At 45.7% G+C, this 16,511-nt stretch overlaps 1 protein-coding gene across 1 annotated transcript in view; it reads left to right on the top strand.

Moving 5' to 3' along the window:
• Nucleotides 1–16,511, top strand: part of ELMO1 (engulfment and cell motility 1) — a 524,906-nt gene that overhangs the window by 91,112 nt on the left and 417,283 nt on the right. The window contains exon 3 of the mRNA XM_080817991.1: nt 5,370–5,517. Within this exon, the coding sequence (XP_080674117.1) occupies nt 5,440–5,517 (78 nt within the window). The 5' untranslated portion in view covers nt 5,370–5,439. The remainder of the gene's footprint in view (nt 1–5,369; nt 5,518–16,511) is intronic.

Genomic DNA, 16,511 nt, shown 5'->3' with positions numbered 1-16,511 from the left:
AGATCATTATTAAGGATATTTATACCAGGTTGCTATAGCTATTGCAAATATTTTCTTGATTGTTTATTGTTTGTTTTTAAATTTTTATGGTGCTTTCTAGAATGGCAAAATTTTAAGCGTCTTTGTATCAAATCATCTGCCTCTCCTTTGCTTCCTGTCTTCAGTGTTACACTGGCTTGCTAGGGCTGCCATAACAAAGCACCACGGCCTGGATGAGTTCAGCGAGAGAAACGTATTGTCTCCCAGTTCTCGGGTCTGGAAGTCTGAGATCAGCGTGTTGGCAGGGTTGGTTCCTCCTGAAGCCTCTCTCCTTTGCTTGTAGACGGTTGTCTTCTCACTGTGTCCTCAGATGATTGTCCCTCTGTACCTGTCATGTCCAGATTTCCTCTTATAAGGGCAGTCAGGAATCCAGCCCTTGCTAATGACCTCATTTTAACTTAATTACCTCTTTAAAGACCTTATCTCCAAATACAGTCATATTCTTAGGTACTGGGGGTTAGGACCTCTGCGTTTTTAGGGGAACACAGTAGCCCACCATCATGAGAGAGGGGCCTCCATCACCTCAGGGAATATGTTAATATTTGGGGGGAAGTTCCCATAATCATTATAAACCTATTATTTGTCACCAGTGGATAATGATGGCCAGTGAGGCAGAGGACAGTGTTCCTGGGGAGGAAGGAAGGGACAGAGGAGTTGAAGCAAATCATTTATCCAGCTGTTTGGTGTTCCTTTCCCATTGATCTGCCTTTTGGCTTCTACTGGCCCATCTGTCGGGCTCTGTCAGTGTAATCGTGGGGACACACAGTTCACCAGGGCAAGTATGTTCATTTTTCCATTACACAGCTCCTATAGGAATGTCCTCTCAGGCTGCTTTTCTCTCTCTCCTCTTAATAGAGTTTGCTGGTATAACAGAAAGTCTAGAAATAGGATAAAAGGGTTTAAAGCCATTACAGGGACTGAAAGCGAAAACAATATGGGAAATTGAAGGGGGGGGATGATCAGGTATTTGGGAACGTTATGCATCCCAAAACCTAATCAAATAGACGGGAAAACATGTAGAGATGTAACAGATCTTTAAGAGACTACAGTGAGGTGAGCTTTCAAACTCAGAGGCATATAGAACTTTGGGCAAAGAACAATGTGTAGAGACAGACAGATATCTAGATGGAATCAAGAATGGTTTCTCTCCGTTGTCTTGGAAACATGGCCCAAAGCTAAGAAGGAGACATTCAGCAGAATGATAAAGAAAATTTCTACTCGCTCCAGGGTTATGAAGTCACATCTAACTGACATGCAGACTTTGGTAACTAACTCCCAAAGAAAAGTGATTCCTCCAACTCTCATTAAGTTCACTCAACTATAAACAAGCCATTTGACATGCATATTAAGGTTGTAGAATCTTCCTGTTAAAATGGGAATAAAATCAATCAGTCAGCAGGCAAGCAGGGACATTGTAGAATTCTCCACCCATTTCCCAATTGCCTCCAGGGACTTGAGAGTTACAAGACGGGAGGGTTGGAGAGTCTAGTCTAGCCAGCTGCAGAGACTTCCCTCTAGAGGGTCTTAAATTTTAGTTTGCATAAGAATGATTATATCAGGCTGTTTACATAAATTTACGAGCCTTCTATTTACTGGGCAATTTGAACAGCATTAGGCTCAGTTTTATTGCTGGTGGCTCTGATGAGCTAGATTTAACTGTTCCTCATGCAAATATAAATTCAAGAGGATAAAATGTGGACTTCCGAGGATAACCGTGTGGACTGGATTATTCATTCTGCAGTGGTGCACCTGACTCTACGCCTCAGGAGCCCCATCTGTGCTGTTTGTTAGTGTGGGCAACACCGATGAGGTCTAATTGGACTTGTCAAGTGAATTCCCAGGGGAGTCCCCCTAGCCTCTTGGCTTTCTCAATGACTCCTTTGTACACCTCTGCTATCTTGTTCTCGGGGACTCAGGGAGAGCCACATCATTGTATTCTCACCTGTTCAACAGGCTTGGTCTCAACAGTCTTTGAGAAATAAATACCAGTTAAAGGGGAAGAAAAGCACCTTTGGTTGGTGATTCCTGGGTGGTTAGATGACCCCTCTTAGTGTAATTCTAGACTATTTTGTGTAGAAGGGGGAAGGAGGTGCTCAAAATGCATTTTAATTTTCATTATCCATTCTCTTGACCCTCAAGATTGTGTGTTCTTTGTTTTTAATAGTGTTACCTGATCTTTACACAGTCTGTTTTCACATTAGAACCTGTTTTCTTAATTCTTATTCTGGGACATGTAATTAATCTGAATCCTGAATTAAAGTGATGTGGTATAGACATGGTACATTTTCTGTAGGATTCGCAGTTGAGTAAAAGAGTGTACAGGCTATGAAGAGGAAGACTCCAGTACTGGTTGTCTACTTGTACTTACATATATGAGACTTCATAATTATTTAACAGTTTCCTGTTGTAGAATATTCAATTGTTTCTAAGTTTTGGGAATCATAACCAAAACAGCAATTGTCATTGTTATAGTTAACCGAATAATTATTTCTTGAGGAAATATTCTAGAAAAGTAAAATAATTGCCCTTATTTGGTTTCAGCCACTTGCCTGTTTCAGGAATATGCCAGGCCTCAGGGCCTTTGCACTTGCTGTTTCCTTGGCGTTTGACATAATTTCTCCAGATGTCCTCCTGGCTCACATCCTCACCTCTCACAAGCCTCTGCTCTAATGCTGCCTTCTCTGTGGAACTTTCCCAGATTTCCCTATTTACCAGTGTACTTCTGCCCCCTCACACAGATACGTTCCCATGCTTCAGGTGCTCCTTCCCTATTGCATTTTTCTCCCTATCCCTTGAGCTGATAAACAACTGGATATGCTGTTGTACCCCCAGCTCTTGGCACAGAATAGGTAGGGCTCAGTAATTGTTTGTTGGATGAGTGACTGAACCACTGCTCTGTAGATCTGCTTTTGCCGGTTAGCACTGATTAGCCTCACAGCAGCCTTCCCTTATCATCCTTGGCCAAAGGAGCAGCAGTTTTGTTTGGGTTCATTACTGGTACTTGTCAGCTCGGTGGAGTCAGTTATTTCTATAACTGCTGGTGTTGTAAGGTGGCCATTAGTAAGTCTGCTATCTCCATCATCTCGGTGATGTCCAGCTGCCACTGAGATGGGGATAATAACTGACGAGGCTTACTCTGGTCTGATAAAGAGCCAAAGGCACGTGTTTGATCAGAATCTTTATACACAGATCAATTTCTGAAAGGAAAGGACCAGAAACCCAATAGAAAAGGGATGAAAGATTTGGGCAGTTCACAGAAATGTGGACATGAGACTTTGCCTCTTTATGTTCAACCTCACTCAAGAGAATAAGAGAAATACACATTAAAAGTACATGTGATATATTTTTCAATCTGTTAGGTGTACAAATGTTCCCGTCTGGTGGTAAGGCTGTGTGTAAATAGGCAGCCTCATCTGTTGCTGGAGGGAGTGTAGACTGGTGCAGGGCCTGTGGAGGGATGTCTGGAAATGGCTATGAAAATTCACAGTTGCATATGCTCGGGGCACCTGTTTGGCTCTGTCAGTTAAGCAGTGGACTCTTGGTTTTGGCTCAGGTCATGATCTCATGGGTTGTGAGATCAAGCCCAGAGTTGGCTTAAGATCTTCTCTCCCTCTGCCCCTCCCCTCGACTAAATAAACCAGTCTTTTTTTTTTTTTAAGATTTTATTTATTTATTTGACAGAGAGAGAGAGAGACAGAGACCACGAGAGAGGGAACACAAGCACAGGGAGTGAGAGAGGGAGAAGCAGGCTTCCTGCAGAGCAGGGAGCCCAATGCGGAACTCAATGCAGGGCTCAATGCAGGGCTCGATCCCAGGACCCTGGGATCATGACCTGAGCTGAAGGCAGACGCTTAACGACTGAGCCACCCAGGTGCCCCAATAAAGCAGTCTTTAAAAACATAAAATAAAACTGCATATGCTCTTTGACCCCCCAATTTCATGTCCGTGCATCTGTCATACCCGCTTATGAGCAAAATGCTGAATGCATAAGGCTCTTTACCACAGCCTCATAATAGCCAAAAGTAGGAAATCACCTCAGGGTCCAGGTGATAGAGAACTAGTTTATCCTGTAGGATACTTCCATAAAGAGGAAGTATCCTACAGGATACTTAAAGCTCTCTGGGACACCTGGGTGGCTCAGTGGGTTAAGCCTCTGCCTTTGGCTCAGGTCATGGTCTCAGGGTCCTGGGATCGAGCCCACATCGAGCTCTCTGCTCAGCAGGGAGCCTGCTTCTCCCTCTCTTTCTCTGCCTATCTCTCTGCCTACTTGTGATCTCTGTCTGTCAAATAAAAAAAATAAATAAAATCTTAAAAAAAAAAAAAAAAAAGAACTGCTCTGCCGCTGTAAAAGGAGCCAGGATGCCTTATTTGTATTAATATACAAATACGCAAAATGAAAAAAAAAAAAGGTATGGAATGTCGCCTCTTTTTTATGAAGAAAGGGGGAACTGTAATATATTTTTGCATTTGCCTTATCTACTTGGAGCCATTCTGGAGGGTCACACAAGAACTAGATAGCTGGAGAAACGGATGTCAGTGGACATGGGGTGGGTGTGTAACTTTTACAAGGGGAGATTCTATATTCTGTTTTCACAAACACCTTTAAGTTTTGCATCACATGAAAAGTCTCACCCGTTCAAAAATATGAAGTTAAAAAAGTCATCCTAGAGACACGGGCTAATCTGGGAGAGGCGGCGGTGGATTACCTTCCTTTGCGAAAGCAACACTTAATTCCAGCCAGAATTCAAGGTCCCTCCTGAATGCGGCATCAAACTCATCAGTCAATTTGCTTACCCCCCTCAAGGCGCCTGGGTGCACTGGCCTTGGGGAGGGAGCGTGTGTGCGCCTGTGTGCGAACCTCGGGGCATTTCTCCTTCCTCACCATATCCTGGTTGCTATAGTGCGGAGCTCTATTTGTGACACACAGAAAACACTTTAAAGAAACGCTGCTTCCTGACCATGACTTCCTGGGCAATCTGTTCTTCCGGAGACTGCTCAGCGCGAGAAGTTTCCGTGTGTTTCTGGACAGAGTGAGCCCAGCTCATTCATACCCTGGGCACCGCGTGGAGCCCAGCCCCGGGGTAAGGGACACGCTGTCCCTTGCCGGGGCTGCATCTCGGGGCGGCGGGGGCTCCGGGCCGTCGGCACCTTCCCCTCCCCTGTCTTCTCTCCTCAGTGGCCGCTGGCAGTGCAGTTGGTGCCCTGTGAGTTCTGCACCCAGAGCCGTTTCTCATACCTAAAACCGCCAGTGAAAACAGGAAGTGATGAAGCAGAATTCACCCTGCATCGGCACTGAGCAACTTTTCTTTCTTTTTGTCATTCCTCATCAGGTGTAGACACGTGTGGCCATCTGCACTGTAGGATCCCAGTTCTCCCGGCTTTGGACCCTTGGGGTTTACCATGCCGCCGCCCGCGGACATCGTCAAGGTGGCCATAGAATGGCCGGGCGCCTACCCGAAACTCATGGAAATCGACCAGGTCAGTAATGCCTGCCGCAGTGTGGGGGTGCTTCTCGGTCTTCTCTCTGTTTTGGAATTTTCACAGACTTTGGATTGGTCCCCCCCCCCCCTTTCCTCTGTCTGGCTGTGGTGAAAAATCTGTGCAATAATAGTTGCAGTGTAGTTTTATTTCTGTACCACATACAGCGGCGATGGATGGGGTTTTTATACTCGCTCAACGTGCACTCGGATTGTGTCAATACAGGGTTTGTGTCTGAGGCTGTGAGAGAGGCGGCAGGGCCTGTGGCTGGGGCTCTGGGCCGTGGACACAGTGGAGGTTGTCCCAGCCCTGCCTGGCAGGGACTCATGAATATGGGCAGATTGTTTTGTTATAGGCAATACAAAGCTTAATTTTTTGACTCACTTTCCCCTTCGATCTTTGCAGAAGCCAACAAGTGCATTATAGTAACAGCCTACTAATGAGGTGATTATTTCAGTCTAGAAGTACTCAGTCTCGCATCCCAGCCAATTATAATTTTGTCAGTATAAAGTGCACTGTGTCTAGTGTATTGTCTGGCATATAATGAATGTTCCAAATATTGACTGAATGAAGAAATATCCAGAAGATGTTTTAAATGACCTTACCTTTAAAGGCTTCCTTTAGCTTGGATTTTGACAGTCTTCAATTGGATTTGATTACAGGTTATCTCAGGAAGGTTATTTATGTCATTCCAGAGCAGATGATTTAAGGGGGAGAAAAATAAAAGGTTGAGACTTAATGTACACTTTGGGTTTCATAAAGCAAATAATGTAGGATTCTAGATGGCTTTCGACATTTTCAAAATTAGGGTACCATGGCAACTCTACTTCTTGTTTATGCTCTCAGTACTATTTTATGATTATGATCTATACTTTTTTGCCCCCAGTTGGATTTTATTATCTGGCTGAAGAATACGGCAAGAGTTGTATGGCATGTGCGGGTCCAAAAGACTCATTAAAATAAATGATAAAGGTCACGTCAGAATTAGTTGAGCTTGAGTGTGGATGTGAGAAAGGGTAAAATTTTAGGATTGTCGTCAAAAAAGGTGTCATCAGTCCAGCTCATCATGGTCATTTTAACTGCTCTCTGAGGTAGTTTTTGTGAGGCTCTAGAAGTAACCCAGGCAGATAGAGAAGCCCACCCGGTAGTTTTATCCACATTTGTGTCAGCTAACAGATGTTTGTCCTTTTTCATGTGCTGCTCGAGAGAGGGTGTGAGCTGAATTCAAAAATATGTCTGGGACTCCTTGGTGCAGACTCGATATAGTTAGAATTAGTTTGGCTACAACCGAGAGAGCCAACAGTTTCAAAGAGGAGTTGGCCTCTCATACCCACATGGGCAGTTCTGGGCTGCCGTGATGCCCCAGTGTCATGGACCCAGACCCCTTCTGTCTTGTTGCTTTGCCTTCTCCATCTGTGTGGTTGAGGACAGTTGCTCGGGCTTTACCTGGGAGCTCCCTGGAAATGCCGAGTCTCAAACCCCACCCCATACCTCCTGACCCAGAATTTGCATGTTAGCTAGATCCCCCGAGAAATCCTGTGTGTAGTTAAGTTCGGGAAGTGCTGAGCTGGATACCTGGTGCTTGAGTCGGAGCCTCCTCAGAATCACCTGGGGCACTTGTGTAAATGTTCTTGGGGACCCTCTGCCAAGAGATGCTCAGTCAGCAGTTTAGTAAATTACTTCCTTTTCATTCTACCCCGGCCCCTGGTGTTTGGGAACCACTGCTGTAAGACAGCAGCTCCTGATAGACATTCTTAGGGGTTTGTGGAGTCCTGTTCTTGCCTTTGGCGATGGCCTTTGTTCTGTGTTCTTTGTTCTGTCTTGATACTTTAAAAAAAAAAACTATCTTTTATATTTTAGAACAATTTTAGATTTACAGAAAAATTGCAAAGGTTATATGGAGCATTTCCATATACCCTTCAGTCAGTTTTCCCTAATGTTAACATCTTAATATATTAAGATACACATTATCATTCATTCAGGATTCCTTTCCCCAAACTAAGAAATTAACAACGGCACGTGACTGGTAACTAAACTTCCAACTTTATTTGGATGTCAGCAGTTTTTCCGCTAATGTCCTTTTTCTGTCCCAGGATCTAATCCAGGAATGCCAGCCGTCTTGTAATATAGTCGTCATGGTTCCTTGGTCTCCTCCAGCTCTTGAGAGCTTCTCAGTCTTTCCCTCTTATTTCATGGCCTGATAGTTTTGAGGAGTAACTTTATTTCAGTACAATTTCAAATGGAGAAATGGCAAAGAGCCTCTGACTGCCTTTTGTCCAGATTCTTTAATTATTAATGTTTTGCTTCATATGCTTTATGGTTTTCTCTCTTTTTAATATATATCTTTTTTCTGAACCACCAAGGGTGATTTGGAGACCTCACCCCGCTTTACCCCTAAATGCTCGGTGTGTCTTTCCTAAGAAGAAAATCATTCTCTTTTATATAACCATCTTCTCTTTATAAAAGCGAGGAAATTGAACCTTCATTCAAAACTATCATCTAACTCTGAGTCCGTAGTCCATATTCAGGATTTCTCACTTGTCCCAGTAATGTCCTTTATAGGTGATTTCCCTATAGGTGTTTTCCCTTCGGGATCATGTATTATTATGTTTATTGCTGTTTCCCTCTGGTTCCCATTGATCTGAAATGTTTCCTTAGTCTTTCTTTATCTTTGGCGACCTTGATAATTTTACAGAGTACAGGACAGCTTTGTGGTATGTCCTAAAGTTTCGATTTCTCTGGTGCTTTCCCCCCAGGTTTTGCATTTTGGGGTGAATTGCCAGAGAGATGACAAGTGTCCTTCTCAGGGGTCTTGTATTGGAAGGCACGTGATGATTCCTTGTGTCATTCGTGGTGATGATTCTGGTTTTACAAATGCAGATACTGAGATTCTTGGAAGTTCAGTGATTTGCCAGTCCATGAGACCAGGACACAAACCCAGGCCTCCCTTACTCTCAAGACTGAAGTCCTAAACAGTTGGCTAAATTGTGGGCCTCCTGGCATTGCCTCACACAAAGAGTTAGAATCCCAGCCCTTGATGGCCCTGCAGCTGCTGGAGTTGGAGGAAGAGCCTAGCAGCAGTGTTGGTATCACATTGTGTTTCTTTCTTTTTTATTTTTTTAAAGATTTTATTTATTTGGGGCACCTGGGTAGCTCAGTGGGTTAAGCCTCTGCCTCCGGCTCGGGTCATGATCCCAGGATGCTGGGACTGAGCCCCGCATTGGGCTCTCTGCTCAGGAGGGAGCCTGCTCCCTGCCCCACCACCCTTCCCCCACCGCCTGTCTCTCTGCCTACTTGTGATCTCTCTCTCTGTCTGTCTGTCAAATAAATAAATAAAATCTTAAAAAAAAGATTTTATTTATTTATTTGACAGAGATCACAAGTAGGCAGAGAGAGAGGAAGTGAAGCAGGCTCCCCGCTGAGCAGAGAGCCTGATGCGGGGCTTGATCCCAGGACCCCAGGATCATGACCTGAGCCGAAGGCAGAGGCTTAACCCACTGAGCCACCCAGGCGCCCCTCAGGTGGTTTCTTGATCACATCAGAACTTGGCACAAGAATTAGAAACATATTTGCACATGTAGTGAGGACTTAAGCAATGATTGTCACTTGGGTTTCCTTCTAATCTCCCATGTTCAGTGAGCGTCGTATACCCTGCCTCTTCCCCATGGCACGTTACCTTTGTTCAGAGAGCTCTTTGTTCCTTTTTACCCTGGGTGGCTACGGCTTCACTAAAAGGTTATTTCTGGGAGTTGGGTTAGGGATCGCTGTCTCGTGTTCTAGAGCCTCGAGTGTCCTTCCACTTGTCACCTGAGTTGTCACTGAGTGTTAACTTAAACTAGTGGTCTGACTTGAGTGTGCCCAAAAATCACCCAGGGAGCGTGTGAAAACGGCCCAGTCCCAGCCCAGCTGCAGAGATGTTGGTGCCATTGGCCAGGGGCGGGGGCTCTTTATCTGCTTTGTGATGAGCACTGAGTGAGTTTGATGGGATGGGGGGGGGTTGGGGGGGTGGGGGGGGGCTCCCACATGTCATGGTCCAGGGGTTCATGAGAAAGTCAGGAGTCTGAAAATGGCTTCTTCTCTGAGTGCTGTTTCTCTGGTGCCCAGAGAACAGTCCATCCTTAATAAGTGGATATTTAATTAATGGATAACTGGGAGAGGGAGCTTCCTGGTGAGTGGGGATCATATCTGCTCAGCCTTGCTCTAACCATGCCCGTTTCGTTCAAGGGCATGTCTGCTTGCAGTAGACTGGTTTGTCTTCCTTGTAAATTGTGAGGAGACGGTTCCGTGTTTCCACTCAGCAGGAAAAGGCCCTGAGGGCTTTCTCCAAGTGGTGCTTGTGCTATCATATGAGGCTGTCAGAGCAGGCATCTGGCCTTCTTGCTGGCGGCTTCTGCTTTTTCGCTACCTGGCGCTGGGCTTTCACCCTCAGGACCCACTTGAGGCTGCCGTGGCTGGGTGTGGGGGCACACTGAGCCTGAAGGGCGCCCACCCACTCGTCTGGTTATCTCGCTGCTTTCTGCCCAGCATGGGTCTCAGTCAAGAGCGTGGAGCCCCTCACCGCTCCAACGAGAGGCGTCTGCCGAGAGCCAGGGTGGCCTAACCGATGCCCTCCAGGCTCCAGGACCCTGAAACTGGGGTGGCCCTGTTTCTGTGAGAGCCCCCGTTTCTGTGAGAGCCTCACTCATCCTCTTGGAGCCTCAGTCTCTTCGTTTTGTAGAGCTGACGTCATCATTTTCCACTTTCATGATTGTTGTGAAGAGTAAAGGAAATGTGTGACAAGAATGTAGGACATTGCCTTGCCTCAGGGTCATCACTCCGTAAAGGCAGCCCGCATTGCTGCTAGTGTAAGCACGTTCTCATTCGGTTAGAAACCGAGATGTGGGGCGCCTGGGTAGCTCAGTAGGTTGAGGGTCTGACTCTGGCTCAGGTCGTGGTCTTGGGGTCCTGAGATGGAGCCCCGTGTCCGGCTCACCCCTGCTCAGCGGGGAGTCTGCTTCTCTCTCTCCCTCTGCGGCACCCCCTGCTCATGTTCTCTCTCGTGCTCTCTCTCGAATAAATAAATAAAATCTTTAAAAAAAAAAAAAGAAAGGAAAAGAGACATGCTGGTTTTCCTTTTTACCTGCCTTCATCACGAACAGTTCTCTAACTTTCTCCTTCTTTCTTTGCCTAATGTTAGTGTTTAGGAAGGAGACACAACTAAAGAGCAAGCGGGAGGCGTCGCCTGGCAGTAACTGCTAACGGGACACGCAGCCAGTTTGTGCTGCGGAATCTTCACTGGCTCCCTAGCACTTCTCGGTGATAGCTGTTTCCCTCTCTCAGCTTCTCACCAGCACTCTGGGCAGCAGCTGTTCTGCTCCTGCACACGCTCCTCAGGCCTCCCATTTCTCCTGCCCCTGCCCTGCCCCCGCACGGCTTTCTTCCCAAGTTGCACACCGAGGCCGCAAAGCCTCCACTCCTGTCTGTGCCTCGCAGCTCCTCTGCTGATGCGTTTGCCTCCACGGAGCCCGCGACGCCTTTGTCTCCTGCCGGCCTCTTTCCCCTCACTACCAGCAGAACAGGGAAAAGGTGTGGTCCTGCTTTCTTCCCAGGGCGTTCAGTCTGCCCCAACCCCGTCTCTTCGGCTGTTCACCAATAAGCTTTTCTGTTCTTACCTTGGAAGACCCTTCTCTCGACCTGGTAATTCTCTTGCTGGTGTGTGATTTATTTCTTGTCTTTCCATTCCAAGTTGATTTAAATGTTGCCAGTATATGCCACCCCTGTGTGGCATCAGTGTCTACTTAATCTTAGGATGAGTAACAACTTTCCTCTCCCCGGAGCTGCCCTCTGATGGCCACAGTGCCTTCTGCTTCATTAAATCAAGTAGTCTTTGCTCTGCCTTCATTGGCCTCGCTCTCCTGGTCACACTTGGCAAAGCTGCTCATTCTCATCTTCTTGAAATGCCCCCTTCCCTTCTCTAAGCTGAGATTCTTCCCCCTTGTCTGATTAGGTGTTGTGAGTCTCCTTCATGATTCCATGTCTCTCCTTTTGCCCAAATCTGTCTCAGCCTCTGACACTGATACTGATCCTCTTGGTCTAGATTCCGTGTGCTCTCTGGGCTCTAAGTATGACTTCAGCTAAGTAATACCAGCTCTGTCGCCAGCCTGCCCGGCTTGCAGGCCATCAGTCCTTCTCTGTTTGATGGATACATTATTCTCTATATAAACCCTCACGTGCCAACAGAACACAGGCAGGTGGTTGGTGAAACTGCCCAGACATAAACCTGCAGAAAGGTGGTCTCATAGGTGTTACTGACTTTTGGAAGTTATTTCGTGGAGAAGATGGATGGATCGGATGTGTTGCTTATAGCCTCAGGTGTGTTTCCTCTGTCCTGTCTGTACAAGGAGATAGAGCCCTCTTCTACTGAGGAAAAGCTAGCACATGCCATTCTGGTGGGCAAGGGGTCTGGATCATCGCTATTATCTGTGCACCAGACAGACGCTTGGGAAGACTGTGAGACCCCAGGTTCAGGCCCCGAAAGGATGATGGGGAGAGATGGATGATCTTCAACCTCAGCTGGATCCTTCTTGAAGATCCTTCTCAGATGCTTCAGGGGTGAGGGGTGTATGCAGTGTGCTTCCACGCCCTCCACGTTCACTCCTGCAACAGCAGCTTGTATCGACCTGTGTCGGTTTTGGATGCCTTGGGGAAAGATTCTGTTTGAAGAGAGTATCACAATTGAAAAAAAAAAAAAAAATCATGGAGGTGATTCTTGAGTGGTCCTGAGACTTGAGTCAGATTGTTTAACTTGACTCCATGTGTGCTCCATGATTTCTCTTCGTATCATCCAGGGTTCAAGGTATGTGCAGGTGCTGTGTGAGATTTTCAAGTACCCTCTTGCTTTAGAGTAGCTGCCCCTTCAGAAGTGTGTTCCTGTGCGCTTACGTACCGGTTCATCACCTGCAGTTTCTTTCTAACAGTCTCTCTAATCCCACCCTGCTGGGATTCCTCCTGCCCTTGTGTTCAGCTCTTCCTTCCTTTAAATCCTGGCTTTGCGAAGCACTGCCCAGAGCCTCCTTCCTACTCAAACCTTCTTTTGTGTGATATCATACAGTCCTTTCTCCATCCTTCTAATTGCTTACACCATTTCCTTTGCCTGTAGCTGTTATTCAGTTAATGTATTCTGCACAGAATGTTCCTTACATTTTTTTAAAATGTACGCATGTCTTTTGAAGTAGATTATATGCTTTTGGTCAGCCTGTGTCTTAGGTACATCTGTAAGCTATGATCCCTCACGTGGATTTCTGTTTCTGCGTGTGTCTGTTTTAGGTTTGAACTATGAGCAGTAAGGATGAGAGTAAAACATTGCTATTCTCCATCCTCCAAACAAGAATTATAGTAGCACCCCCTTGCCCATATGTGGTTGTGGATTTTATTTCCCTAAAAGAAAACCTAGATGACATGCTTTTTCTGCAAGCATGTGCAGAATGACCGCCTGCATTTCCCCCCCTCAACTGTCCTATTTCTGTAGTTTATTTAAGATGTAATCTAATAAGGATAAATTTGATTTGCCCAAGACCTTCCTAAAGCTCGTTAATTGCAGAAAGCACACTTACACTGTTGCGCCTGATGCTGGAATTCTATGCATTCTGTCTGTAACAATGACAGTAGCGGTAGTGACAATCGCGTGGACCATGAGATCAGCACATACTGTGTGCCTTGCAGACTCTTTCCTGCCCTTACTACAGCCCACTAAGGCAGGCTGTAGACTCCCCGTTTGTAATTTTTCACAGGTTCATCAATCTGCGTCAGGTCACGCAGCTGGGAAGCTCCTGATATGAATCCAACACCACCTGATGCTAAAACTCAGGAAATTTCTACTAAACCATGAATCTGTCTGGTAGCTCTTCTTCTTCTTCTTTTTTTTTTTAAATTTCATTTCAGCTTTATCAAGGTATATTGGCATATACAATTACAAGATATTTAGAGTGTATATCACAGTGATCTGATGTACAAATATACTGTGGGAGTCTTCTCTCCCAGCGAGTTAATTATCACGTCCATCACTTCACGTATTTGTCTTGTGTGTGTGTGTGTGTGTGTGTGTGTGTGTGTGTGAGTGAGAGAGAGAGAGAGAGAAAGAGAGAACGTTCTAGTTCTACTCTTAGCAAATTTCATTTATACAACACAGTGTCTCAACTGGTACTCACCACGTTACACATTAGGCCTTATTCATCTTATAGATGATCGTTTGTACTTTTTTACCAGCCTCTCCCTATTCCTCCACACACGCCCCTCACCCAGCCCCTGACAACCACTTTTCTATTCTCTGTTTCTGTAAGTGTGATTTTTAAAAAATTCCGCCTATAAGTGACACCGTGTGTAGCATTTGTCTTTGACTTCTTTCACTTGCCTGGCCATTTTTTTTCAGATTCTCCATCTCTTCTGCCCTCTCCCCAGCTGGCCCCACCAACAGCAGCCTGATTCGAGCAGACACATGCACCATTGCCAGTTTGCTTGTTCTGTCCGCTAAGGGTGGGATCTCCAGGGACGCATTCTGTTCTAAAAGCAAAGATGGTATTTTTTTAAAAAAATTAGGGAAAATGTGGCAAGTGGCCTGGGTCACTACAGAAGGAGCCCACCCCCTTCTGCGAGGCGTCCTTTTGAGGCCAGGCACTGCTTACAAGCATGGACTGGGGATAGACTCACAGGGACTCAAAGTCTGGGCAGTCACTTAAGAGCCCTGTGACTGGGGACAGGCCTCCTGCTTTGTAAGGAAGAATTGGCAATATTTGTACATCCTTCCTGGCATTGTGGGGATTCAGTGAGATAATCACTCAGCACTCTCCCTAATAATGGTAACCATTAGGAGTCAATTATGAATTTTTCTGAGTGGTACATAGAAGAGAGCAAGCTTCATGTGTTTCACGCAAGATTGGAAACAATAATACAAATGTCCCGTTGAGTGCATTAAAGCCAGTTCTGTAGCCTGAAAACCCATAATTCCCATGACATTTGAATATGGACAGCCTGGTGCACTAAAATGACAGCTGAGCTCTAAATAAGAAGTTTTGAATTCAAAACTTTAAGATTGCATAGCACACAGAATGCACAAGAGGAACGTACTTAATACCACTGAACCGTACGTTTAAAAATGGTTAAAAATGGAAATTCTATGTTATGTGTAGTTTACCACAATAAACAATTTTACAATTCCGTAGGATCAGGAAAATGAGACTGAATTTCTGGAATGGGAGGTTCCAACCTTGCATGACAAAAATTAAAAGTCCTGTGATTTTCCTAGACGGAAATCCTAGAGGATTTCCAGCCTCAGCATCACTGACATTTTGGACCAGATGATTCTCAGTTGTGAGGGCCGTCCCGTGCATTGTAGGCTTTAAGCAGTATCCTGGCCTTTACCCAGCAGGTGCCAGTAGCTTTCCCTCCCCCACTTGGAGCAGCCAAAAATGTCTCTAGACGTTGCCAAATGTCCCCAGGGCAGCAGACAATTTTCTTGCAAATGGACTGAATCAGTGGTTCCCAAGCTTGGTTCTGCACTGGAATCGCGTGTGAAACATACTGAACATACGGAGAGGATTGTTTGTAGGTGTTGGAAGCCCAGGGGTTCCTGTTCTTATCCAGCTCCCCGGTGATGCTGGTGCTCTGGGACCCAGATTTGGAAGTCACTGTTGTGAGACCTTCTGGATTTCTTTCTTTCTTCCTTTCTTTCTTTCTTTAAGATTTTATTTATTTATTTATTTGTCAGAGAGAGAGAGAGAGAGAGAGAGAGAGTGTGCACAAGTAGGCAGAGCGGCAGGCAGAGGCAGAGAGAGAAGCAGGCTCCCTGCTGAGCAAGGAGCCCATTGCGGGACTCAATCCCAAGACCCCGGGATCATGACCTGAGCCAAAGACAGCGGCCTAACTGACTGAGCCACCCAAGCGTCCCTGGCCTTCTGGATTGCTGACGCTCTGTGCTGGCGACACCTCTGGTTCCCACAGTAGCCTTCAGCGGGTGCGTCACACCTTGAACTGTAGAATGGTCCTACTAATTCTTCGCCTCTCCTCGCTCTCAGAGTCCAAACAGCACCTGCAAGAGCTCCTTCCGTTCCACATGACAAAGCTACATCAAAGCCCAGGTGATGCTGTGCTAGTGCTTTCTGTGATGTCATCCTAAGGTAGGATGACATTGTGATGGGGATGGTCATCTCTCATCTGATTTTTGAACCTGTTGGCTTTGGCATTATAGCAGTTATTTCTTAAACTTCCTTTAAAATGGAGTGACCAGGTTACTTCCCTTTCTGGTTTTAGCTCTTTCTTTTTGTGTCACGGAGTCTATCTAACCTCATAAAATAGAATTTGCCATGCTTTGGAAGAGGAAAGACGGCAAACATATTTCTCCCGTCAAGCAAGAGCTCAGTTTAATTGAGCAAGAATGAACTCTACCATTCCGCTTTTCTTTCTGAGAATGAATTGCGGATTTTAGTTTGGTTTCTAGGTGGATTTCCGCAGGGAAATCTTTCTGCAACGGGGTGGCTGTGGTGAGAGGAAACATACCTTTCCTAGTTCCCACTGTGCATTCTAAATATATTATTACATTTTATTAATTGACTTTATAAAGATTTATTTTTGTCCTTTTATCAAAGCCATCCATAGTCAAAACACAACCAAATGGCTTTGAGATAAGATGTATCCATTTTCAAAATTGTTGTGGGAGCGTCTGGATGGCTCCAGTGCTTAAGCGTCCGACTCTTTTTTTTTTTTTTTTAAAGATTTTATTTATTTATTTGACAGAGAGATCACAAGTAGGCAGAGAGGCAGGCAGGGGGGTGGGGGAAACAGGCTCCCCGCTGAGCAGAGAGCCCAATGCGGGGCTCAATCCCAGCACCCTGGGATCATGACCTGAGCCGAAGGCAGAGGCTTTAACCCACTGAGCCACCCAGGTGCCCCTCAACTTTTTTTTTCTTTTTTAAGAGATTTTATGTATTTATTTGAGAGAAAGGCAGAGAGAGAATGCACGA

This window comes from Martes martes (assembly GCF_963455335.1).
Source record: "Martes martes genome assembly, chromosome: 11".
Lineage (NCBI taxonomy): Eukaryota > Metazoa > Chordata > Mammalia > Carnivora > Mustelidae > Martes > Martes martes.
The sequence above is the reverse complement of the archived record's forward strand: the minus strand, read 5'-3'. Positions and strand labels throughout refer to the sequence as shown.